Source organism: Ambystoma mexicanum, chromosome 14, assembly GCF_040938575.1.
Source record: "Ambystoma mexicanum isolate Mex_15411 chromosome 14, UKY_AmexF1_1, whole genome shotgun sequence".
In the NCBI taxonomy this organism is placed as follows: domain Eukaryota; kingdom Metazoa; phylum Chordata; class Amphibia; order Caudata; family Ambystomatidae; genus Ambystoma; species Ambystoma mexicanum.
This window is the reverse complement of record NC_090940.1, coordinates 377,064,518-377,088,963: the sequence shown is the minus strand read 5'-3', so window position 1 is coordinate 377,088,963 and position 24,446 is coordinate 377,064,518. Positions and strand designations below refer to the sequence as shown.

General features: G+C 51.2%; 1 protein-coding gene across 2 annotated transcripts in view; it reads left to right on the top strand.

Moving 5' to 3' along the window:
* MIA2 (MIA SH3 domain ER export factor 2) overlaps positions 1–24,446 on the top strand; it is a 2,742,135-nt gene that overhangs the window by 2,334,534 nt on the left and 383,155 nt on the right. For both annotated transcript variants that reach the window (XM_069637493.1, XM_069637494.1), the window contains one exon: positions 23,815–23,949. In XM_069637493.1, the coding sequence (XP_069493594.1) occupies positions 23,815–23,949 (135 nt within the window). The remainder of the gene's footprint in view (positions 1–23,814; positions 23,950–24,446) is intronic.

The following is a 24,446-nucleotide window of genomic DNA, read 5'->3' as shown; positions in this document are numbered from 1 at the left end:
TTAGTCATCAACATCTAGGCATGAGTCTGCTGTCATGGGTATGTGCGGGGAATATGGATTCTTCAGCCTAAGCACTCTCATTGTTCTCTCCCATATCCATCTTCCTAGTCTAATCATGCGTGGCGTTTGTCCCTGACAGTGGTCCGTGATCCACAGGGCTTCCTTGAGCACTACAAGGGTGTCTTATGTCCATCAGGAGTTTCGACCCTGCTGTCAGTTCATCTGATAGCCAGCCCGCCACATACTGGAGCTGAGCAGCTAAATAGCAGAGTTTGAGCCATGGAAGCTCTGCACCTCCATCCTCGCAAGTCATGCAGAGGGTGGTCAGGGCGATTTTATGTCTGCCATGTCCCCACAGAAGTCTTTAGTCATGGAGTCCAGGCATCGGAAAAAAACAGCCACAATAAAACAGTGTACGTTTGCAAAGGAATATAGCAGGCGTGGAAGCACAACCATTTTCATTAATGCTATGCGACCCATTAACGATGGGGGCATTCTGTTCCAGAATTCATTGGAACGCTTTACCCCATCTACCGCTTTGACGGTGTTCCTGCCATGCATACTCGCTAGCATGTTTGCAGTGTGAATACCCAAGTACTTGACTGTGTGTGCTTTCCATTTTAGTCCCAGGTCTGTTAGGTCCCAAGCGATAAATTGGCGTAGGCCCCACAGGGGAAACAGGCACGATTTCTGTCTGCTAAAGGAGATACCAGACAATCCGGAAAAGTTATCCAGCACCTCCAGGACCAAGAGCAGATTGTGCTCGGGTCTAGATAACCCCACGTTTATTCCGGCTTCAGAGAACTTGCTCCGGAAGAATATCACCAGGGGCTCCAGCGCCAATATGTAGAGGATCAACGACAATGGGCAGCCCTGCCTGGGTTCTCTCTGTATGCCCCAGGTTCTGGACATCTGCCTGCTTGTTTGGCCTCTGGCAATTGGTTCGGAGTATAACATCTTAACCCAGCAAATAAAGCCAAAATCCTGGTAACGCTGCATATATCCATTCCCAGTAAACTTAGTCAAAAGCTTTGATTGCATCTAAGGATGCTTCCACATATTGGGCATTATGAGAGATAGTCTGGTCAATAATGTGTTGTAGGCAGCAAAGGTTCATAGAGGTGTTACGGCCGAGGGTGGAACCTGTCTGTTTGTGCATTTATATAGCGCTAAGAACCATCAGGGATCTGAGCGCTGCTTATTTCCCACGGTGTGTGTTGCTCATTTATCGACCTCGGAAGGATGAAAGGCTGAGTTTGGCCCTGTCGGGATTCTAATCTGCGTCAGCAGGCTCTGCACGGATGTCAAAGCGAGCGCTCTACTCGCTGTGCTAGCTGACCTGCTCTTTGTGAATCAGGGTGCCAATAACTTGTTTAAGGCATCCAGCCAGCAGCACTGTGAGGATCTTGACATCCTGATTTAACAACCCAGAGGCCTATATGAGTTGCATAAGTCTGCCTGTTTCCCGGGTTTTAGTATTGGGACTATCACTGTTTCTCGCCGACTATTCGGTAGTCGGCCTAGGTCGTATGCTTCTTCAAAAACTCTGAGCAGAACAGGGGTAAGTGTGTCTCTGAATTCTTTATAGAACTTGGATGGGAGTCCCCCCTTTCGCCCCACCAACCCTTCCTCTGAGTCTTTGCGGTCTGCAGGGACGAGATCACCCCTCTCAGCGATATTTCGAGGGCAGAGGCCAGTTCGGCGGTAAGCCGCAGTAACTAAATCTGAGAGTGTTAATAGTCACAGAGGCAGGAGTTGGATGGAATGTTCTCCTTCTGTGAAACCAGGGGACCCCAGTCGGTAAGGACAGGGTCTCCTAAATGAGGGAGACCTTCCTCTTGAAGCACCCCTCTGTTCATTTAAATGAGGACAAACAGAGGTGTGATTGAAGCGAAAGAGCAAAGAGTAAACATTCCACAAGGTATATACCAAGCTGGTAAGAAAATGGAAATAGATCTCAGTACCAGTAATCCAACTTCAATAAAGTATCTACTTGACGTAAAGCAGCACTGACCTGGACAGAATGGTACTTGGTCAGTCTTTTTGGGTTTGTCTGGTGGCAAAATACTCTGTGGCCTCACAATAATAGAAACAACAAGCCACCAGGAAGGACGAGAGGATTCTCAGAAATAGGGCATAATCTACTGGTTTTCTTACCTAAGTGTAAAGGAGTGAGGTCCTAAAGAGAGAAGCAGCAGATGTCAGGGAATTCCAGGGAGACTAAAACAAATCCAATGGAAGCAATTGCGAAAAGGGGAAAGGGAGGTTAGTGAGATTAGTAGGGACCTACCCCAGGTGGCACGGGTAAGCACTAGCAATAATTTCAGTGCACATTGGAATAGAGCTCCATAGCGTCCATAGTTCGGTGCACCAAACAGTTCCAGGGATAGCAGATCTGAGCGCTGCTTATTTCCCACGGTGTGTGTTGCTCATTTATCGACCTCGGAAGGATGAAAGGCTAAGTTTGGCCCTGTCGGGATTCTAACCTGCGTCAGCAGGCTCTGCACGGATGTCAAAGCGAGCGCTCTACTCGCTGTGCTATCTGACCTGCTCTTTGTGAATCAGGGTGCCAATAACTTGTTTAAGGCATCCAGCCAGCAGCACTATGAGGATCTTGACATCCTGATTTAACAACCCAGAGGCCTATATGAGTCGCATAAGTCTGCCGGTTTCCCGGGTTTTAGTATTGGGACTATCATTGTTTCTCCAGCATGGGGTCTGGCATGGATTCACATGCTCATGAATATTCCCCGTCGTCAGGCTGGGAATCCTCGGTAAAGAAAAAAACAGTATCAGTTTCGTTTCTGATCTGTCTTTCGTAGTAATAACCAATCACTGGTCTCTGCGTCATACTGACCACAGCCAATGACTGCCCTCTACCTAAGCACCGCCTCTGGCAGCCATCTTCAGATTTTTACCGCACGTTCATGTGTTGGGATCCTCGTGCTATTGCTCTCGAGCGTTAGTGCTAATTTTTCACGTTTTTTTTCTCAAAACTTCGTTTTTCCGGTCAAAAGAGCCTCAAGCTCCACCGACTCTCCATCCGATCAACGGGGACCCGTGTCGGATTTGTCTGCGCCCCTCAAGGGTGAAGATTTCGTCGAGCTACGTTTTGGAGGACTCCAGAAGCTTCTCAGGCCCGGACATGGCCCAGGAGAAGGGAAGCTCGACGCCCGGAAAGCTGTTCAGGGTCTGCCCTGGATGCCAGCTGCAGAACGTCTTTAAGGAGGACGAACACTCCTTTTGTCTCTACTGCTTACATGAGGACAAGACGCACGTGGAGAAGGACTGTGCGTTTTGCGGCAATATGTCGGAGCGGACCATGAAGGACCGCCACCAACACCTCGCCAACTGGCTGGAAGGGAAGAGCCCGTCAGGCGAGAAGAAGAGGAAGAAATCCGAGCGGTCTTCTAAGACCTTTGAGGACGCCCCGGTGACGGGGGTCCAACACAAGGCCAAGCACCGCGAGTCCGCTGGCACCGGGAGCGCCGAACGGTCGGGCTCTACGGGCGCCAGACAGGACGCACCCTCCCCGGCACCTTCAGCCACGAGCCAACGCTCTGGGTCGGGTAAGAGGAAGGGCGAGCACCCGGCGAAGCTCCTGGAGAGGCCCCGGTCGAGCTCGAAGGCCCCATCGGAGGGGGAGCGAGGCAGTGTCCCCCCCCTCAAGGATAAGGCGGTGAGCGCACCTAAAGTGGTGAAGGCCTTAATCCATCCGGCCAAGCCCTCTATCGATACTGTCACGGCGGCCCTGGCTCAGCCTGTGGAGGCAACACCAGTGGTGGCGACCTCGGGGCTCAGAGTCTCCCTGCCACCTCAGAGGGAGTCCCCTTTTGTGCCCATCGATAGGACCCCCGTGAAATCCCCGGCGGGGAAGAAAAAGGGGGGGCAGGGCGTCGTCGTAGATTCGGCTTCAGAGGAAGAGCTGATCGAGGTCTTAAGCCACGGCCGTGGCGTGGATGAAGACCGGCCCGTCGGGATGGAGCCCGACGCAGGTGACGACGACAGCGTCGAGGGTGCCGACGGGGCCCCTGATCGCCCGCCGGATTCCCCTCTGCCAGCGCCGCAAGACAACTCGGCGGCCATTTTGTTGGCTATACAGTCCTTATGCTCAGAGATAATGACGAGACTACCGTTGCCGACGGAGGAGCCTCTCCCGTCGGGGGATCCTGAACCGGGACCTTCGGGTGTTCCCCCTCCCAAGAAAAGAAGGATTCACCCTCCACCTCCTTTTCAGCCGTCGCGACCCGTCCAGCCCTCCTCCCCGTCCACCCGAGGGGATGATACGGGGACTGACACGGCAGCGACGGGTACGGACGACAAGGTATACGACGAGGATCTCCCGTCGTCACCTCCCACCAGGGCCTCTCCGCCCGACGAGATTGGATCGTTCCACTCCATGATCGCCAGGGCATCCGAGCTTTTCCAACTCTGCCCTGAGGAGAAGAAAAAGGAAGGATTCCTTTATCAACAGCGCGAGGCCAAGAGGAAGACGGTCCTCGCGGTGCCTCTACTGGACGACATTTGGGATGAGGGCCTCGCCCTCCTCAAGAACCCTTCCACGACGCCAGCTAGAAGAGACCGGTATGAAAAGAAGTACCGGGTCCCGGACGCGGCCCCCCTGTGCCTCCGGGCGCAGCCTACCCCGGACTCCGTCGTCTCCGCGGCGGCCAGGAAGAAAGCGGGGGGGGTGCGGCCTCCACTTCGACTTCCCCACCGGACGGCGAGGGAAAGAAATTGGACGCTATGGGATGCAGGGTCATCTCGTCTGCAGCGACGACGATTAAAGCGGCCAACGCCTTGGCTATCGTGGCCCGCTACGACAGGGAGCTATGGTACAAACTGGCTCCCCTGCTGGACTTCCTACCGGACGACAAGAGGGCGGATGCCCTGGAGATCCTACAGGAAGGTGAGGTGGCGTCGGACCACGCCATCACTATTGCAACGGACATCGCCGACACTGGGTTTCGCCAGTTGGGCAACGGCGTGTGCCTTAGGCGGCGTGGATGGCTCAAGGCTACGGACTTCCGTCAAGACGTACAGACCAGAGTCCTGGACATGCCGTTCGATGGGAACAACCTGTTTGGGAAAACAGTGGACGATTCCCTTCAGGCCATTAAAGCGGACACTGAGACGGCCCGGGCCCTTGGGGTTCTACAGCAACGACGGACGCCCTTTCGGAGCAGCGGAGGCAAGGGCGCCTCCAAAGGTTCCGGCGGCGGTTTCTCTACCTACCGTCAAGCGGCCCGCTCGTCGTCTCAAGAGGCCTACAGAGGACGAGGCAAGCCTGGAGGACCCCGCCGTCGTCGCCAAGGAGGTCAAGACGGCAAAGCCTCGTCGAAACAGGATTGAACCGGCCGTGGGGTCGGGCCCCACCGAAGCACCCCGGTGGGAGGCCGGCTGGTGAGCTTCGTCAGCGTGTGGGAGTCCATCTCCACCGACCGTTGGGTGCTGGACGCCTTGGCCCGGGGCCACGCGCTCGAGTTTCAAAGAAGGTGCCCGCGCGTCCCCCCCGTGGCCAGGAGAGAGCTTCACGTCCCTCAGCTTCTCCTGGAGGTAAAGGCGTTGCTCAGGAAGGGCGCCATCGAACTCGTCCCAAAGAGGCTTCGGGGCTCCAGAGTTTACTCGAGATACTTCCTCGTGAAGAAGAAGACGGGAGGATGGCGCCCCATCCTAGACCTGCGACGTCTGAACAAGTTCATCAAGGCACAGAAGTTCCGGATGGTCACCCTCCAGCACGTCCTGGGTCAGCTGGAGGAAGGAGACTTCCTGTCGTCGTTGGATTTGGAGGATGCCTACTTCCATATTCCCATCCTAAAGGGTCACCGAAAATTCCTCAGGTTTGTGGTCCAAGGGCGTCACTACCAGTTCAAAGCCCTCCCCTTCGGACTACGGTCGGCACCCAGGGTATTTACCAAGTGCCTTGCACCGGTGGCGGCGCAGCCGCGCCGCGAGGGGATCCACGTCTACCCCTACCTGGACGACTAGCTCATCCGAGCCAAGACGAGGGAGCTCGCCGTGGAGCACACGGCAAGGACCGTCCAACTTCTCACAGACCTGGGATTCTCCGTGAACTACGCCAAGTCCCACCTGGTACCCGCGCAAAACGCACTGTTTCTGGGAGCGAAGCTCGACACAGTGTCCCTTCTGGCCTCCCCGTCAGAGGAAAGGACCAGGTCCATCCTGGGCAAGGTACAGCGGATGTCGGTTTCCGACGCGGCCAAGGTGAGGTCCATCAAGTCCCTCCTCGGAATGATGTCCTCTTGCATCTACCTCATTCCCATGTGCAGGCTCCGGATGCGCCCGTTGCAGGAGTTCCTGGACGCGCGCTGGATCCAAACGACGGGCGGCTTCGAGGAGAGGATCACACTCGACGAGAGTTTCCGCCGAGCGGTCCGGTGGTGGGGCACCCGTGCGCATCTGACGGCGGGCATGGACTTCCAGACCCCAGACCACCAGGAGACAGTGACCACGGATGCCTCCCTGGAACGGTGGGGAGCGCACACCGAGAATCTGCACGCGAGAGGCCTCTGGCTCCCGACGGAGAAGTCCCTCCATAACAACGTCCTGGAGCTCCGTGCAGTGTTCTGGGCCCTCAGGTCCTTCCTTCCGTCCCTCAAGGGCAAGGTGGTGAGGATCTTCACCGACAACACCACCACCATGTTTTACATCAGGAAACAGGGCGGAACCAGGTACCCAGCACTGTCCAAGGAGGCGCAGGACCTGTGGCATTGGGCAGTCGCCCAAAGGATGTTTCTGGTGCCGTTTCATCTGGCAGGGATAAAAAACACCATCGCCGACTCACTCAGCAGGGAGCTGCGCTCGTGCCACGAGTGGGAACTACGGCAGGATCTAGTGGATCGCCTCTTCCGACGGTGGGGCACACCCCAGATCGACCTGTTCGCGACGGCGACGAACTCCAAGTGCCGGAGGTTCGCCAGCAGGTTTCCCCAGCCGAGGAGCATGGGCGATGCTTTCTCGTTCCCCTGGGAGGGCCTGTTCCTCTACGCGTTCCCTCCTTTACCACTGCTAATCCGGCTCGTCAACCATCTCAAGAGGTCACGGTGCAGGATGATCCTCGTCGCACCTGCGTGGCCGAGGCAGATATGGTTCCCGGACCTTCTGGACTTGTCAGCGTCCCCGCCAATCAAGCTGCCGGTGGACGCGGATCTACTCTCCAGGGAAGGAGGCGCCATCCTCCACCACGACCCGAAATCGCTGAACTTGCAGGCCTGGCTCCTGCAGCGCTAGAGTTTGGAGGATACGACATACCGGCCGACTGCAGAGAGGTTCTTGCAAAGGCCAGGGCGTCCTCGACTCTTAAATGCTACGGACACAAATGGAAGAGGTTCTCTGTCTGGTGCCACACACAGAAGATTAACCCTCTACGGATTACGGCTCCCCAGGTACTGCCGTACCTGCTGACGCTGGCCAAAGCTGGACTGGCACACGCGTCCATCAAGATTAATCTTGCTGCGATCTCCCGATACACCAGAACCACGGGCCGGACGTCCCTGTGGTCTCATCGTCTGGTGAAAGAGTTCATGAAGGGACTGTTCAGATCGTTCCCGCCGGTGAAGGCGCCGGCCCCGGCGTGGGAGCTCAACGTGGTGCTGACCAAGCTCATGGGACCTCCGTTCGAGCCTCTGCACTCGGCCCCGTTGAAGTTTCTGTCGTGGAAAACAGCGTTTCTTGTGGCCATCACCTCCGCACGACGGGTGGGAGAGATCCAGGCCCTTTCCTGCAAGGCCCCGTACTTGACTTTTCACGACACGAGGGTAGTGCTCAGGACGCACCCCTCCTTCATGCCCAAGGTACCATCGGACTTCCATCTCAACGAACCCTTGGTGTTGCCTGTGTTCTTCCCGTCGCCTTCGTCGCCGGCTGAGAGGACTTTGCACTCGCTGGATGTGGCTAGAGCGCTGAAGTTCTACGTGGACCGCACAAAGTGTTTTCGGAAGACGTCACAACTCTTTGTGAACTTTGGACCTGTCAATCAGGGGAAGGCTCTCTCGAAGGCTTCCATTTCCAGATGGCTCTCCGGCTGTATCATGTACTGTCATCGGTTGGCAAACCGACCGCTGCCTGGCCGTCCGAGAGCCCATTCCACCAGAGCGATCGCAGCTACCACGGCGTTCCTTTCTGGTGTGCCCCTGCTGGACATATGCAGGGCTGCTACGTGGAGGTCGACGCACACCTTCACGAAATTCTACTGCGTCGATCGGGATTCCAGGGAGGAGTCCAGGGTCGGCCAAGCAGTGCTGCGCAACCTGTTCGCCTGAGGTGAGCCTGGTGAGGAGGTAAGATGCTTAATGTTGAGTTTGATGTAATGCTTAATGTTGAGCCTTTGCCACCTCCCGTGGTTGTGCATGTGTGTACTGCTATGTATTCTTTATTCATGATCATGTGAATCCATGCCAGACCCCATGCTGGAGAAGGAACAAGTTACTTACCTGTAACTGTTGTTCTCCAGCATGGGTCTGGCATGGATTCACATGCGAACCCTCCCGCCTACCCCTCTGCGGCTCTTCACTTGGTCATACTGCCACTTCACGTGCTTCCAAATCTGAAGATGGCTGCCAGAGGCGGTGCTTAGGTAGAGGGCAGTCATTGGCTGTGGTCAGTATGACGCAGAGACCAGTGATTGGTTATTACTACGAAAGACAGATCAGAAACGAAACTGATACTGGTTTTTTCTTTACCGAGGATTCCCAGCCTGACGACGGGGAATATTCATGAGCATGTGAATCCATGCCAGACCCATGCTGGAGAACAACAGTTACAGGTAAGTAACTTGTTCCTTCTCGCCGACTATTCGGTAGTCGGCCTAGGTCGTACGCTTCTTCAAAAACTCTGAGCAGAACAGGGGTAAGTGTGTCTCTGAATTCTTTATAGAACTTGGATGGGAGTCCCCCCTTTCGCCCCACCAACCCTTCCTCTGAGTCTTTGCGGTCTGCAGAGACGAGATCACCCCTCTCAGCGATATTTCGAGGGCAGAGGCCAGTTCGGCGGTAAGCCGCAGTAACTAAATCTGAGAGTGTTAATAGTCACTGAGGCAGGAGTTGGATGGAATGTTCTCCTTCTGTGAAACCAGGGGACCCCAGTCGGTAAGTATCTACTTGACGTAAAGCAGCACTGACCTGGACAGAATGGTACTTGGTCAGTCTTTTTGGGTTTGTCTGGTGGCAAAATACTCTGTGGCCTCACAATAATAGAAACAACAAGCCACCAGGAAGGACGAGAGGATTCTCAGAAATAGGGCATAATCTACTGGTTTTCTTACCTAAGAGTAAAGGAGTGAGGTCCTAAAGAGAGAAGCAGCAGATGTCAGGGAATTCCAGGGAGACTAAAACAAATCCCATGGAAGCAATTGCGAAAAGGGGAAAGGGAGGTTAGTGAGATTAGTAGGGACCTACCCCAGGTGGCACGGGTAAGCACTAGCAATAATTTCAGTGCACATTGGGTTAGAGCTCCATAGCGTCCATAGTTCGGTGCACCAAACAGTTCCAGGGATAGCAGAAGTAAATAAGGGAATATCCAAGTTCAGTCTGTGTTACATGCAGTAGTCGTTACCTTACTTAAGAAAAAGTACCAAAAACAAGATCCAAAGACAGGTCGGTAGAGCGAAAACAGGGTCACAATGAAGGCCAAGCATAGGAAACACAAAACAAAGATACCGCAGCACGAACTTCAATCAGAAGCGCTGCTGCCATGAAAAGGCTGTTCTTAATAGGTTCATAGGAGTTCCTGCAACGGGATGACTATGCGCTTTCCGTCAGGTAACCATGGCTACACAAGGCGATACCCGCTGAGGAGCGCCGAAAGCGAACACAGCAGTGGTGTAGGTGCCATGCCAACTGCCAACTCTGTATGAGGGGAAAGGCAGAGCAACGCTGTTTGCGTGGCACGTGTACGCTGAGTCTCTGAGTCATGACAGAGGGAGTGTAGAGCTCATTGCGTCGAGATCGACAGAGACCGCATGTTTGTATAGGTTGTTGTAATATGTGCTGAAAGTGTCAGTTATTGTCACCTGATGTAGCCAGCTGGCTCCACACTCATCCCTTATCAACGTGATCGCTTGCCAGGGCTTCTCGTTCCTACACAACCACGCCAGCAACATCTCAGACTTGTCCCCCTCCCCGTGCATTCGTGCCGTGTGCACCTCGAAATCAAATGCCTAAGCCTCTGCCATGCTGCAGTGCATTTGCCCGCAGCATGAACAGCTCAGATTCAGCGGAGGGATACGAGTTCTTGCCATTCTCTATGGCTTGGATATGGTCCTCTAATGTCTCTAGGCCTGCTCGCAATTATCTTCTAATGCCGCCCGCTTTGGCAATGGTCTCCCCTCCAACTACCACCTTGAGTTTCTCCAAGACTATCCCCATCTGTCTACACTGCCCACATTTGTCTTTAAGAAAGCAATAAGGTAGTCTTCCATGTGATCCCGAAAGGTATCATCCTGAAGGGTCCTAGCAGACATATGTCATGTAGAGATGGGAGATCTGCTCCTTTGTCGGTTCCAATGTACTATGAGCGAGGAATGGTCTTAGATGGATCGACCAGTATGTTTGTGCCTAAGTGAACTCACCCAGGTGTTCCATCCCCACATACATGTAATCAATTCTGGTATAAACCTTGTGAGGGGCAAAGTAGTAAGAGTAGCCCCTTTTGGCAGTATTCAGCACACTCCATATGTCTATCCTTGATAGATCGGTTAATATGGTATTTAGGGTTGTTGATGCGGTTGATGGCCTCGCGTATCTGGAATCAGCCCTATCTTAAACGGGGTCTAACGTTTCATTGAAGTTGCCCCTCCCCCCCGCAAGGAACATGGTTTCTGGTGTTTGTTAATCTGCTTAGAATCACATGCTTTGCATAGTCCGACATCCAGTGGTCACTGCGGAGTATTGCATCTTGTTTTTCGAAAGTCGAAAAGGGGACGTCGACATAGGCGTGTCTGTAATACTATCCCTATAGTGACGTATAGTGTACCCAAAATCCCTCACTCATCAAGGTCCCTCAGATTATTTTTTTCCGCCCAGAATACTGGTCGCCTTATGCGGAGCTCGTAAGAGACATTGCCATTTACCATTTATTCGACCCTTGGTCGATTTGTCATAATTCAACCGCCTCCAGCCCTCTTTCGACAGCCATTCAACTTCTCTGCCGAATCAAGATCTTCGACGGCGGTGGTTTCGACGGAGGCGATCCTATCGGCACTGCCGAACACGTGGCCCGACCTCGCCGGCCTACACAGTAGGGAGAGTGGGGGTGGTTGTGGACATTTGTTTCTTCTAGAATGCCTTTCCCTTTCTCCCCCCTTTCCTTCCGGGTCCTTATCACTGATTTCACCCTCAGCTATGGAGAGCACTCCTTTTAGATTTTGCCCTCGTAACGGCAAATTTCCGTGGCAGGACAAGCATAAGCGGTGTAACCGCTGCTTACCCCTCAACCACTACGAGGCCGGCTGTGCGGCCTGTAAACTTCTTCGTCCAAAAACTTTGAAGGAACGCAGGGTCAAAAGGTGGGCAGCCTACGGGATGTCGAAGGCTGATTCCTCACCGGCGGCGGCCGCCGAGTGTGACGAGGGGGATAGTGATAATGCTACCTCTGTAACGGAGGTTGTTGACCTCTCAATGGAGCGCTCGCGCTCCATTGCGTCTGTCCCCGGCCCCGAAAAGCTCGGCTCCGGCCCTACTTATGGAGATGTACATCCCGGCGACCCTCACCCACTCGAAAAAGGCACTAAACACACAACCCAGGGCCATTCGTCGAGTAAATCGAAGAAGGCCTCGGCGCCAACGGAGATGCCGAATCAACCGGCAGCCATCGCGACCGCAAGGGTCGCCAGCCCTCCCCGCAGCCGCATTCGCACCTAGCGACTGGGCCGTCTTCAACTAAGGGCGCTACCACCAAAACGTCTGTCAAAATGCCTCGTAAGAAGTTGTCTGTCGACGGTAAGGTTCTGGCTCCGCCGAAAACTAGTCTCGACCAGCCCTCGACGGAGAAACTAGTCGTGGAAAACATAGCTAGAATAGTATCCAAAGACTCGCAGAAACGGCTGGTGAAGGAGTCACCAAGGCCCGTTCAGAAGTTCAGAGAGACGCCGAAATCTACAGAGGGTACGCCGGAACCTTCCCCCACGCCGAAGGGAAAGCCCAGAGATACGTCCCCAGTGCCGGGCCCATGAGAAGGGTTCTCAGAGGGCGACGGGGGTATATCCTGAACGCTATGGGAGAGATCTCGACGCCTAGAGGCGGAGGAGCAAGCCTTTCCGCCACTAGACTGTTCAGGGTTATCCCAGTGGACTAGGGAATGATTTGAATCGTGTATGGACAGGCTAGATAGGTTTGTGTCCACCTCTGAACACATGACACCCAAAAGGCCAAGGGAGGTGCTCCCTGAAGACCCTAGGACCAAATTCTCAAGACTTTTTGACCCACTTGAGGAAGAAATTTGATACATATGACCTCACTGAAGTGGATCCACATTTTCAGGAAGAGGAAGAATTCCTAAATACTGAGGATCTACAAGACCCTGTAGGGGGACTTTGAGGAAGACCCAGACATATGTGAACCACAGCCCTGGCAGTCACCAGGGGTTGCAACAGACCCTGATGTTTTAGATCTGCCTTCTCCTCAGACCACACCGGTCAGAGATCCTTCGCCTGTGGATGAGCAACCCACTTTTAATGCAATGCTACGCAAGGCGGCAGCACATTTTCAAATTGAAACGGGCGACTACCCAAGAAGTAGATTTTGTTGAGAAAATAATTAAGGAAAAAACTGCCTGCTAGCCAAGCCATACCCCTTCTTGCCTCAGTCAAGAGACGCCTCATTCCCTCTTTATCTATACCTTCATTGGTTAGAGGGGTCAATCCAGGAATCAAGAAGCTCTTTAGCCCCTCACCTTCTGATCCCTTATATATTAGGAGTCATTCCATACCTGATTCCCTGGTAGTAACCACCACGAGGAAAAGGGTGGGGGTTCCGCTATCTACTGGCAAAGCACCCCCGGACAAAGAGGGGAAGAAGCTTTATGTCTTAGGAAAGAGGATTACATCCCCGGCAGCTTTTGCCACGTGTATTGCCAACAATACAACCTTGTTGGCTAGCTACGCCGATGCCCAATGCGTGAAGGCCTACAAGAAGCCCCCGAGCCCTTGCGGGCACGCTTAGCCACTGTGACAGAAGGTACTCGGGTCAACCAAAGCATCATCAAGAACACCTTAGATGCTGCAGAGACGGCTGGCCGTTCACTAGTACAGGGTGTACTTCTTAAGCGACATGCTTTGCTCAGAAACTCCGGTTTCAAGCCAGAAACACAAGCGTCCCTTATCAACAAACCCCTTGAAGACTCAAACTTGTTTGGCAAGGCGGTTGATGACACACTGGAAACAGCTAAGAAGGAACACAAAACTCTAAAAACCCTGGACCAAATCACAAGACCTCCTAATAAGCGAGGTTACGGCAACAGGCGCTTTTTTCATGGCCAACGACAAAATCATCATCATCAACAACAACAACAGTACACCTCAGCCGGCAACTGGTCCTCCCCTCAGGGAACCAGTGGACAGTATGCTCAAAGAGGACAACGTCGTGGCAAGGGAAGAGGTCAGGGCTCCACCCCCAGATGCTCCCCGGCTACCAACACCAAATGACCCGAAAGTTTGGGTCCCCTCCCATGCATCTCCGGTCGGGGGCCGGTTAACATCATTCCTGCAAGCATGGGAGGGAATTACCACAGACCGCTGGGTACTGTCAACAATAGCCCATGGTTACTACATCAAATTCAGTCAATCCCCAACTTTCAGACCCCCAATGGAAGACGCCTATCACTGGAACACCTCTCCATCCTTCTTCAGGAAGTCGAACTGCAGCTGGAAAAAGGAGCAATGGAGGTTGTGCCTCTATCACAGGTAAAGGAGGGTATTTATTCAGTGTACTTCCTTGTACCCAAAAAGGATTTAACCATGCGCCCTGTATTAGATCTGCACCCAGCGAACAAATTTGTGAAACCTCAGAAATTTTGTATGGTGACTTTACAGGAGGTAATCCCCCTGCTCACACGGGGATTACATGGCAACACTGGACATGAAAGATGCATACTTTCATATTTCAATGTTGCCAGCACACAGAAAATACCTCAGGTTCATGATAGAGGACAAACACTATCAGTTCAAAGTGCTACCCTTCGGCATAGCCTCAGCGCCAAGGGTATTCACGAAGGTACTGGCAGTGGCAGTGGCAGCGGCACACCTGCGCAGGTTGTCCATTCCGGTCTACCCTTACCTCGACGACTGGCTCATAACGGGGGATTCGAGGGGATTGGGTCCTCCGACGTATTCGAAACATGCTTCTCAAATACCCAAAAGACTGTAGACCTTTTGTTCCACCTGGGCTTCTCCATCAACAAGAAGTCCAGTCCAAACCCCAGACAAGTCAAGCAATTCCTAGGGGCTCTAATTTGAACAAAGGACGGCCTTGTCTTCCCCTCCAACGAGAGGGTCCAAAACATGCTGTTTCAGATCCCTCAATATGTAGCCGGTCGAGAGGTGACGGTACGCAAGGTCATGCGATTGCTAGGGATGATGGCGTCATGTATTTATTTGGTACCGCACGCGCGCCTGCACCCGCGCCCAGTGCAAGAGTGGCTCAACAGCCAGTAGTGTCAGGCCAGCGGACAATGTGACTATCTAGTGGTGGTCTCGCAGGCCTTGGGTCTCTCGCTGCGATTGTGGTCGAAGGAAAATCTCTTGTTGGGGAAACATTTCGCCACCCCCTCAGTGGAAGCCACTCTAACCACAGACGCATCCCTCACAGGATGGGGGGCTCACCTATCCCATCAGACTGCACACAGAGTTTGGACTCAGAGTGTGGCGTCCAAACACATAAACTTGCTGGAACTGCTGGCGATCTTCAAAGCACTGAAGGCTTTCCAGGCAGACCTACAAGGGAAAACAGTGCTGATCCTCACAGACAGCACCACGGCCATGTACTACCTGAACAAGCAAGGGGGCACTCACTCTCCAGGACTGTCCAAGCTGTCCCAGAACATCTGGAACTAGGCTCTCAAACACAACATGTTCATGTTATCTCAACATGTACCAGGGGAACTCAATCTTCTGGCAGACAAACTCATCAGAGACTTTCCTCTGCCCGCAGAGTACAAATGGCAACTACACGAAGACATCGTCTCCCAACGTTTTTGCAGAATGGGGCTTCCCAGAGATTGACCTGTTCGCAATTCTGGAGAACACCCAATGCCAAGATTACGCCTCCAGGTACCCCCAGAACCGATCTAAGGGGAACGGTCTCTAGATAACATGGTCCGGGAAATTTGTCTACGCTTTTTCCCCCCAACTCCCCTTCTCAACAAGATAGTGCAGAAGAAGCACCAGGAACCAGTTACCATGATACTGGCGGCCCCCATGATGGCCTGCCAACCCTGGTTCGTTCATCTGATGGAGATGTCACGGTCTCCTCCAGTGGAACTACCCTGCCCGTACAAAATGCTGTCACAGGACAGGGGCCAAACGCTGCACCCATGCCCACAGACCCTGAACTTGGCAGCCTGGCTCCTGAGGTCATAGAATTTGGACATTTGCAGCTCCCACAGAGATGCATGGACATTCTCAGAGAAGCAAGGAAACCAAACGCTCGTTACTGCTACTCTAGCAAGTGGAAATGGTTCATCATCTGGTGTAAGTCAAAGAGCATCAACCCCATTGACTGCTCTCCCACACAGATTGTTCTATACCGGACCCACTTATTGGACTCAGGTTTAGTCTTTAATTCTATTATAGTTCACCTAGCTGCACTCTTCGCCTACACTACGTCTCAACATAAGGCGTCATGGTGGAAAGTTCCAGTTATTAAAGCCTTCATGGAGGGAGTGAAAAGAATTCACCCTCCTATATCTAACCCAGCTCCCGGATGGGACCTGAATGTTGTACTAACCAGGCTAATGGGCTCCCCCTTCGAGCCCATGCATAAAGCAACCCTTAAAGATCTCACTCTTAAGACTGCTTTCTTGATAGCTATCACCTCCATTAGGAGAGTGAGTGAACTACAAGCGCACTCTATACTAGATCCCTTTGTAACAGTTCACAAAGATGAGGTGGTTCTATGCACACACCCTAGGTTTGCACCGAAATTAATTTCAAAATTCCATGTCAACCAGTCTATAGAACTACCAACGTTCTTTCAAAACCCATCAAACTTGGGAGAAAAGAGCCTGCACACACTTGATGTGCGCAGAGTGGTCATGTTTTATATGGAAAGAACTAGACCACTGAGAAAGACTAATCAGTTCTTTGTCTCAGTGGCAGCAGGAAGAGAGGGAGATGCAGTCTCCAAATCCACTATATCTAGATGGATTGTCCAGTGCATCACTCTCTGTTACACACTTGCCAAGAGAGAACGGCTCTTCAAGCCTAGAGCACACTCTACTCGAGGCACTGGGGCATCCATAGCGTTCATTGCAAATGTTCCCCTAGAGGCCATTTGCAAAGCGGCAACCTGGAGTTCTGTACACACCTTTACAAAACACTATTGCCTAGACACTCATTCTAGGTCTGATTCTCAGGTGGGACAAGCAGTACTAAGACATCTTTTCACTACTGTTCCTTCTCACAACCCACCTCCAACTCCGGGTACTGCTCGCTAGTCTATGCACAGCATGTGATTCTAAGCAGATTAACAAGCATCAGAAGACATGTATTACTTACCGTAAAAGCATTTCTGATGGTTGTATCTGCTTAGATTCACATGCGGCCACCCTTCCTCCCCACTCGGATGGAAGGAACATAGACGTCTTATTTCTTTCTCTCTCTTTTCTGTACTAACTCACGTTAGTCATAAGGCTTCCTCGTGGCAGAAAAAAAATACAAACAGAGGGACCTCGACGCGTGAGGGATTTTGGGTACACTGCACGTCACTATAGGGATAGTATTACAGACACGCCTATGTCGAAGTACCCTTTTCGACTTTCGAAAAACAAGATGCAATACTCCGCAGTGACCACTGGATGCCAGACTATGCACAGCATGTGAATCTAAGCAGATACAACCATCAGAAATGCTTTTACGGTAAGTAATGCATGTCATCCCTTAGAGTTGCTAGTCTACCACTCAGGGGGCGGAGAAAGGCAGGTATCACATGATTGTGAGAATACAATTTCACTATGTATATCTCTTGCTGATCAATGTAGCCATGTACTAAGTCTACCCTCTTGGTCTGTGTCAACATCTATTAACTAGAATGGGTCAGTGTTGTCTATCCACACCAAGACCCTTCTATATCCATATCGCGATCATGTGGATCCAAATATTGGATGTGAGGGGGGATTTCCACGATAACCTGGTTAGGTTTTTGAGGATTCTGTCCAATGTTTCAAATATTTTTACTATCAAATCTAAACTATTGGCATATCTTAAGAACCCAGACCGATCCAAAAGCAAAATAATTTCGCCCAGAGCCTCTTATGAAAAGACTATTGCTGATCGAAACATTGAGATCGATAACTCTGCTTGGCATGACCTGGTGTCAGCGTCTGGGGACAATAACTCAACATTATTTTGGGAGATCGTGAACCATGGTCCATTCTATGAATACAAAGCGCAAGGTCTGGACACCATGGTCACAGACCGGGCATGGGTAAAACATTATGCATGCCTTTGTAATGGGGAACCGTGTGGAGATTCCCTGGACTTGGCTGCAATACTTGATCCTTCATGTTACATATGGACAGGGATATGGACGGTGTGCTGTTAGGGAGAATTCTCATTTATGGCTAATTTCACTTAGCTAGTGAGTCCCTCAGCAGCTTTGATGCATTTCTGGGGTTTGTTTTTTTCCACTTGGTAAGAGTGTGAACCTTTTTCCCACTCTTGCATGTGTTTTGCCATGTGAACTTCTACTTTGTGTGTGATCTTGGGCTCTGTGGCCACACCACTCCATGAGCCCCACTTTCTTTGTGTTACACAGCACCTTCAGTGCAGTAACACAAGGTTGTCTCTGAGACTTCCCACTGACTCCATTTTTCTGGGGCTGACTACTGTCCCCCAGAAACAGGTAAAGTTGCCATTTACTTTATGTAGTCATTTAAAAACTACAGACCCAGTACACCCCATCTTATATGGAGTATTGCAAAGGGTTAACTATGCTCCCTTTTTGTCTGTACCTCCTGGAGCCTTGTTTCGCTCCCTTAACACTAAGACTTGGCTGGTGGCAGTGGTATCTACCCTAACTTTTCTACCGCGATTATACTATATAAACGAGGTACTGTTTTAGGGTATTGTATTAGCCTCGAACATAAACCCGCTTGACTAAATACATTTTATTTTGGCTGCGGTCGGGTTTAGTCGCCATTTCTTTGTGTTAACATCCTTCTTGTATTTTACTCTTCGCGCCAAACCAGGTTTGCTGTCTTTGTTTGCCGTCCTTTGGCCGGCTTCTGCGAAGAAGCCCTCCTTTGGCGTCTGGGTGTCTAGGTGGGCTGAATGTGAGGGAGGGGTTTAGTAACCCCCTGCACAGGGTCTCCTTGGAGACCCAAGTCGCACTTTGTTTCCATTGACTGTGGTGGTTGTCCGGGCTGGACAACCCCCCTGCTGTGTGATTGACCGCCAGGCTGTGTGAATGGGGGATTTTTGCATAAAAGGCAGGACTCTTGGGCTGGAAGTCAGAGTCGCCACTGGAACTGCAAGAACCGAAGAGAATCAGAGAAGAAGACGGCTACTGCAACTCCCGAATCCTGATGAAGCCCTGCCGCAGTCCTGAGCTATCTACCCTTCAACGACAGAGAAGATCCAGTCTGGAGTCTTCTTCCCTTGAGCCTGGTGGGAGCAACCAGCTCACCTTCTACAGCCAGAGAATCCTCTTCTAGGTCGAAATCGCTGCACATAGCTGTAGTGGTCCGGATAGCCATCAGAAGAGCCCTCTCCCTTGTTTTAAAGTAGCACACCTTTTATTCACTGTTCCTTTACTGCTTCTGGCCTCATCCCTGGGTAGTGCATATCGCTCCAGACGTCCTCCTTCTTGTCCCCTCGACTGAAGCTCTCGGAACCGTGAGTCTGCAGGAACTACCAGGAATCACTGCCGTAGCACCAGCTTTCTTCATTTGAATAAGGTACTGTGTCCATTTGGTCGTTCTCTCCATCCGACCATGAGGAATCGGGGTGAACCCTTTTCCTTTCCGAAGGCTTGTCCTTTATTCCTTCCCTCTTATAACTTTTGCCTCCCTTTGACAATATCCAGTACTCCTGGCAACATTAATCTCGAACTGTTCTAACTGTCTGATCCTCGACAACAGAGCTCTGCTCCATTTGACACTGGCGCAAGCCGATTGACTGTATCTGTATTTTAGAGCACGTCCTCTGATTTTAGTGCCTTGACAAAAGTATTGCCTATGAATTTTATCCACTATTCCCTGGTTTTAATTCAATGTGCTAAGTGTGTTTGACTACGGTTGCATTTCTTCCCGCGGGTACGCTTTTCTTTCGGAAGACCGAACTGCCATTACTGTCAAAAAGTAAGCGCTTCTTAAACCCCCGGTAACGTCTTTTGTTTCACTACACCGGTCTGTCAAATCCTATGGTACTTACCTTGAATTGACCTGAACCAAAGGAATTGGTTGTGTGTAGTATATTTAGAGTGTGGTTTTATTTAATAGAATTGAAGTGTTTTATGAACAGATGGTTTAAAAATAAATGTACTTATATTTTTTAACCAGAAACCTTAAGTCAGTGTTTGTTTGAGTCACAGTAATTGTAGCCTTTTGTGTACTCCTTACTACTGCTCATTTGCTCTTGTGATAAGTCTGGCTGCTCTGCTACCTGCTACCACTATAACTGTGTATTACAGGCGTGTACCAAAGGTGAAATTATACTACCACTTGTGGACTTAATTGTCTGTATTGTTCCCTAAGGGTACTGCAGAGGATTCTGCCTAACATGTGCCACCCTTCTTGGTGAAATAAATATTTTCAGCTATCAAAAACCAGAATGCGAACAGGGTGCCAAGCCCAGATAACATTCCAACTGACCTCTTCTTATATGTGGTCAACCTGTAGGCCCCATTCTGACCCTGGGCTTTAATGCGATCAGTGCTGGGGGTGCAGTTCCTTGGTTATGGTTTATGGCTTTGATCCAGCCTATATACAAGAAGGGACAGAGGCACTTGCCTGGCTCTTATAGACCCATATCCCTACTAGATTCCCTCTTTAAAATTGTATGGCTGTGCTATTCTTGTAAGGCTGGATGCTTGGTTGACTCAGAATAATGTATTGTCCACGATCCAGTTGGGCTTTTGAGTTGACCTGGGTACCTCCAAGCAATCACTCAATCTTTATTTAATAGTGACACACTGCCTGTATGTCAAGGAGGAGACAATCATCTTGCCCTTCATGGACCTGAGCACCGCCTTTGACAAGGTCAGTCGGCTTAGTTATGGCGGGTGCTCAGGTCCATGAGTTGAATGAATTGTCCAGAGGGGTTGGTAAAACTCCTGGTGAGTCTCCACCAGCAAAACCAGGTCTGTGTCAGACGTAGGCCCAATGGACGATGTAGAGTTCTTTCCTGTGAGGATGGGGGTGCGGCAGGGCTGTGTCCTGGCCCCCCTACTCTTTAGTCCATACACAAACGGTCTATATGCCCACTTATTACGTGGTGGTCCAGGGACCGCAACCTGCGAACAGGCAGGCCCTTCCGGCAGCCGTCCCCACAGGCCATTTTCGCTGCAGATTCCTCCATAGAGGGCTGGGGAGCCATTCTGGGCAGCCACACTGTCAACAAAGTCTGGACCCGGCAGGAGTCACATATAAACTGGCTGGAGCTAAGGGCCATTTGGCTAGCCCTCAGAGCCTTCTTTCCGCTCATTGGGGGCAAGACCGTCCTTATCCAGACCGACAACTCCACCCGCATGTACTATGTCAACAAGCAGGAGGGTACCAGGTCCCCTCCACTGTGCAGCCTAGCGGTCAGCATGTGGGAATGGGCCCTGGAAAACATCTACCTCATGGCCGTCCACCTCCCGAGGGAAGCCAACTTGGTAGTGGACAGTCTCAGCGGGCTGGGAGTGGACCACTACGAATGGCAATTGAACAACCAGGTGCTGCAGGTGGTCTTCAACACTTGGGGCCACCCTCAGGTGGATCTATTGGCCTCCTGGAAGAACAGGAGGTGCCATCAGTTTGCATCCTGGCAGGGGGTGGGCCCCGGCTCCCTGGAAGATGCATTACAGATTCAGTGGGAAGGCATGACAGCATATGCCTTTCCTCCCACACCCTTGATCCCCAGGGTACTCCTCAAGATGAAGGAAGCTTGTCACCTCAGCATCATCTTGATAGCTCCCTGATGGCCAGCGAGACTGTGGTTCTCCAAACTGCTTGCTCAGCCTCACGGACAGGCCACCCATTCACTTTCCGCTGGCCCCAGCACCTCTCCTGTCCCAGCTGGGGGCAGGGTCCTCCACCCTGCGCCTCAGAAGTTAGCCCTCGCAGCGTGGTTGCTGAGCAGATTACCCTCAAGCACCTGAGCTTATCACGGGCTAACCTGGAGATCATTCAGGGTGCCAGGAGCAAGGCTACCAGGAGCCAATATAAGAGCAAATGGAGCAGGTTCTGTCACTGTGCGGACTCTTAAGGAGATCGACCCCCTTACGTGCATGCTGGACAAAGTGCTCTCCTTCTCGGCGCACTCAGGCTTTCAGGTGGGCACATGTCGCACCTACTTGGTAGCCATAGGGGCCTACAGAAGTTTGGAGGAGGAGGTCTTCTCAAGAAACATCTGGAGGGATTGTCCAAGCTCTACCCGCTCATCAAGAGGCCACACCCTGTGTGGGACCACATTGTGGTGGTGGGGCGCCATGGCGCCCAAACCGTTCGAGCAAATGGCGTCCGCGGATATCAGGCTGGTCACCATTAAGACTGCTTTGCTGGCGGGACGTACCTCTGCTTGCAGAGTCAGTGAGATCCAGGCTTTGGTGTCCTCGGAACCCTACACCACTTTCCACCGGGACAAGGTAGTCCTGCTGACTCACCCGGGATTCTTACCAAATGTACCCTCTGCCTTTGATCTAAACGAGGAAATAGTCTTGCCTACGTTCTTCGCTGAACCCAAGGACGAGGCTCAGAGAGTCTTGTACTGTCTGGATGTCGGGCGCAGTGGGCGAGAGCTCCTCTACTTCTTTTAATTAAGTTTTACTTTCCTATGCTTTCATTTTAAAAAGAAACCGTTCCGGAACGGTTTCATTTTAAAATAAAAGTGCAGGAAGAAGTTGAAACTTGCACTGAACATTCCCATAAACAGCAGGTGCATGTGTTTGGGGGTTTGTACTGTGCGTGGGAGGGTGCGTGCCGGTGGGGTTTGTGGGGTGCGGGGACAGGCCAGTAGGAAACATAGTTCCACTACTTCTTTCTGTACACTTCGACACTTCGACCACTGGTCAGGCGCACTCTAAAATTCTATCTGGACAGGACCAAGTGCTTCCACAAGTCAGACACACTTTTTGTCACCTTCGGGGGCTGCAGACCCGGTTATCAGGCATCCAAGGCCTCTATTGCACGGTGGATGGCTGCAGCCATCAAAGAGTCCTACGAGGGGCAGCACAAGCCACTGCCAGCCAACATGCACGCTCAAGCGGTCAGAGCCAAGACCACGGCCATCGCCTTCCAGCGACAGGTCCTGTGGCAAGTCATAAGCAGTGTGGCTACCTGGGCCACCCCTTCGGCTTTCTGTAAGCATTACTGTTTGGACGCCGGCTCTAAATCAGATGTGGCCTTCGGACAAGCGGTTCTAAGGAACTTATTTGCTTAAGGAGGGTCTCCTCTCCACCCTGTGGTTACATTCTGTTGTAATCGCCCATGCAGTATGTAGGAAAGCGGACGGGATGTAAGAGTAATTATGAGTTACTCACCGTAGTGACTAAAGGGGGACTATGGACTAAGAGTACGTTAGTCACTACGGTGAGTAACTCATAGTTTTTAAGGTTTGTGGAGACATGCCTCGGAGTGGAACTAAAATATTGCTGAAATGTGTGCTGACGCATGGCTGCATATGTCTAATAACTTTGCTGAAAGGGGATTTTGACATGCTTGGTGCAATGCCACACACACTCTGAAATGTTCAAGTAACCCAGAAACCCAGCACAAACACTAGTGTGATTGTGTCAGTGGGTAGTATAGCTGTTAAAAGGTGCATTTGTCTCCATATATCTTCTAGGATCAGTTGCACAGTGAACTGGTTGGTTTTGCAGTCACGTGTGTTTGGGAGTGGGGGGGTTATTACTTTTTGCGCCCATGATGCCAATCTTTCCATTTCCACTTTGACTCCCTTACGTCTCTTTCTTACTGCAGCTTTAATGCATTTCTAAGTGTGTTTGTAGCATTATCACATTGCAGGCCATTAAATTGTAAACACAGACGATCATTCTAATGATGCGGTTGACTTCTTGTCAGACGTGTGGTGGACCAGGAGTGTTTTTCTAATGAGGGCCACTGTATTGGAGTCAACCAAACAATGATCTGCTTGGAACAGATGGCGGTTTGTGGGTGCCAGAACACATTTCAATAGGCGCTAGGTCCTGAGGACTATGATTTTGTTCCCAAAACTTAACTTAAAACAAATATCTATAAAGGCAATTAAATGATTATCCATGTTTGTCTTCCCTTAAAACTGAATGCAGATGATATAGGTACGGATGTTCTTCTGTCAACTATCTTCTTCCTTCTAACATTATTATTCAAGGGCTTTAACAAGAAATCATTTTGTGAGGTATTTTTTCAACTAATTACCCTAAATATTTTGTGTTCTACCAGGACAGCATTATCCTGATCCATCTTTCCATCCCCGAAGGCAAGAAAAATATTTTCACAACCCGCCAATTTCTGGAAGATTCTCTGGCCCAGCAGATCTTCTGCGAGGCTACAACATGCATTCTTTCGAAAAAACAGGTACAGTGAATCAGTGCTTCAGTATAATAAGCTGTTGACTTTTCTTTTTTTCCAATGTTGTCTTAAAGGACATCATTTTTCACCCCGATATTCTGAAATTACCTTAAATCTGAACAGTTTGTATTATGACATGCATGTTCAGTTTGCATTTTCCAAGTAATACAACATTAATTCAGTTTCCACCCCCTTCTCTCTGCTTCACCCTCCCCTTTCTCCTGTCCCAACTGGTAACCCATTGCAATCCTACCATATTTCTTTGCCTCTCTCCCACTCTCATGTTTTGTCCCCAGTAACCCTCTCCGACCTCAACCCTCCCCCTTTCCCCTTGTCCTCCTTGCAGCTTTCATTTATAACCTGTCTTTTTATGGTATCCCCAGTCCAGGGCCTCAGCAGTCACGGCCCATTTGTGCTCTTCCAGCAATCTGTAATCAGATCACCCCCAAAGGTTTCATTTTACTCGGGCACCAAGCTCCTCGTGAGTCCTGCTGAAGCAACTT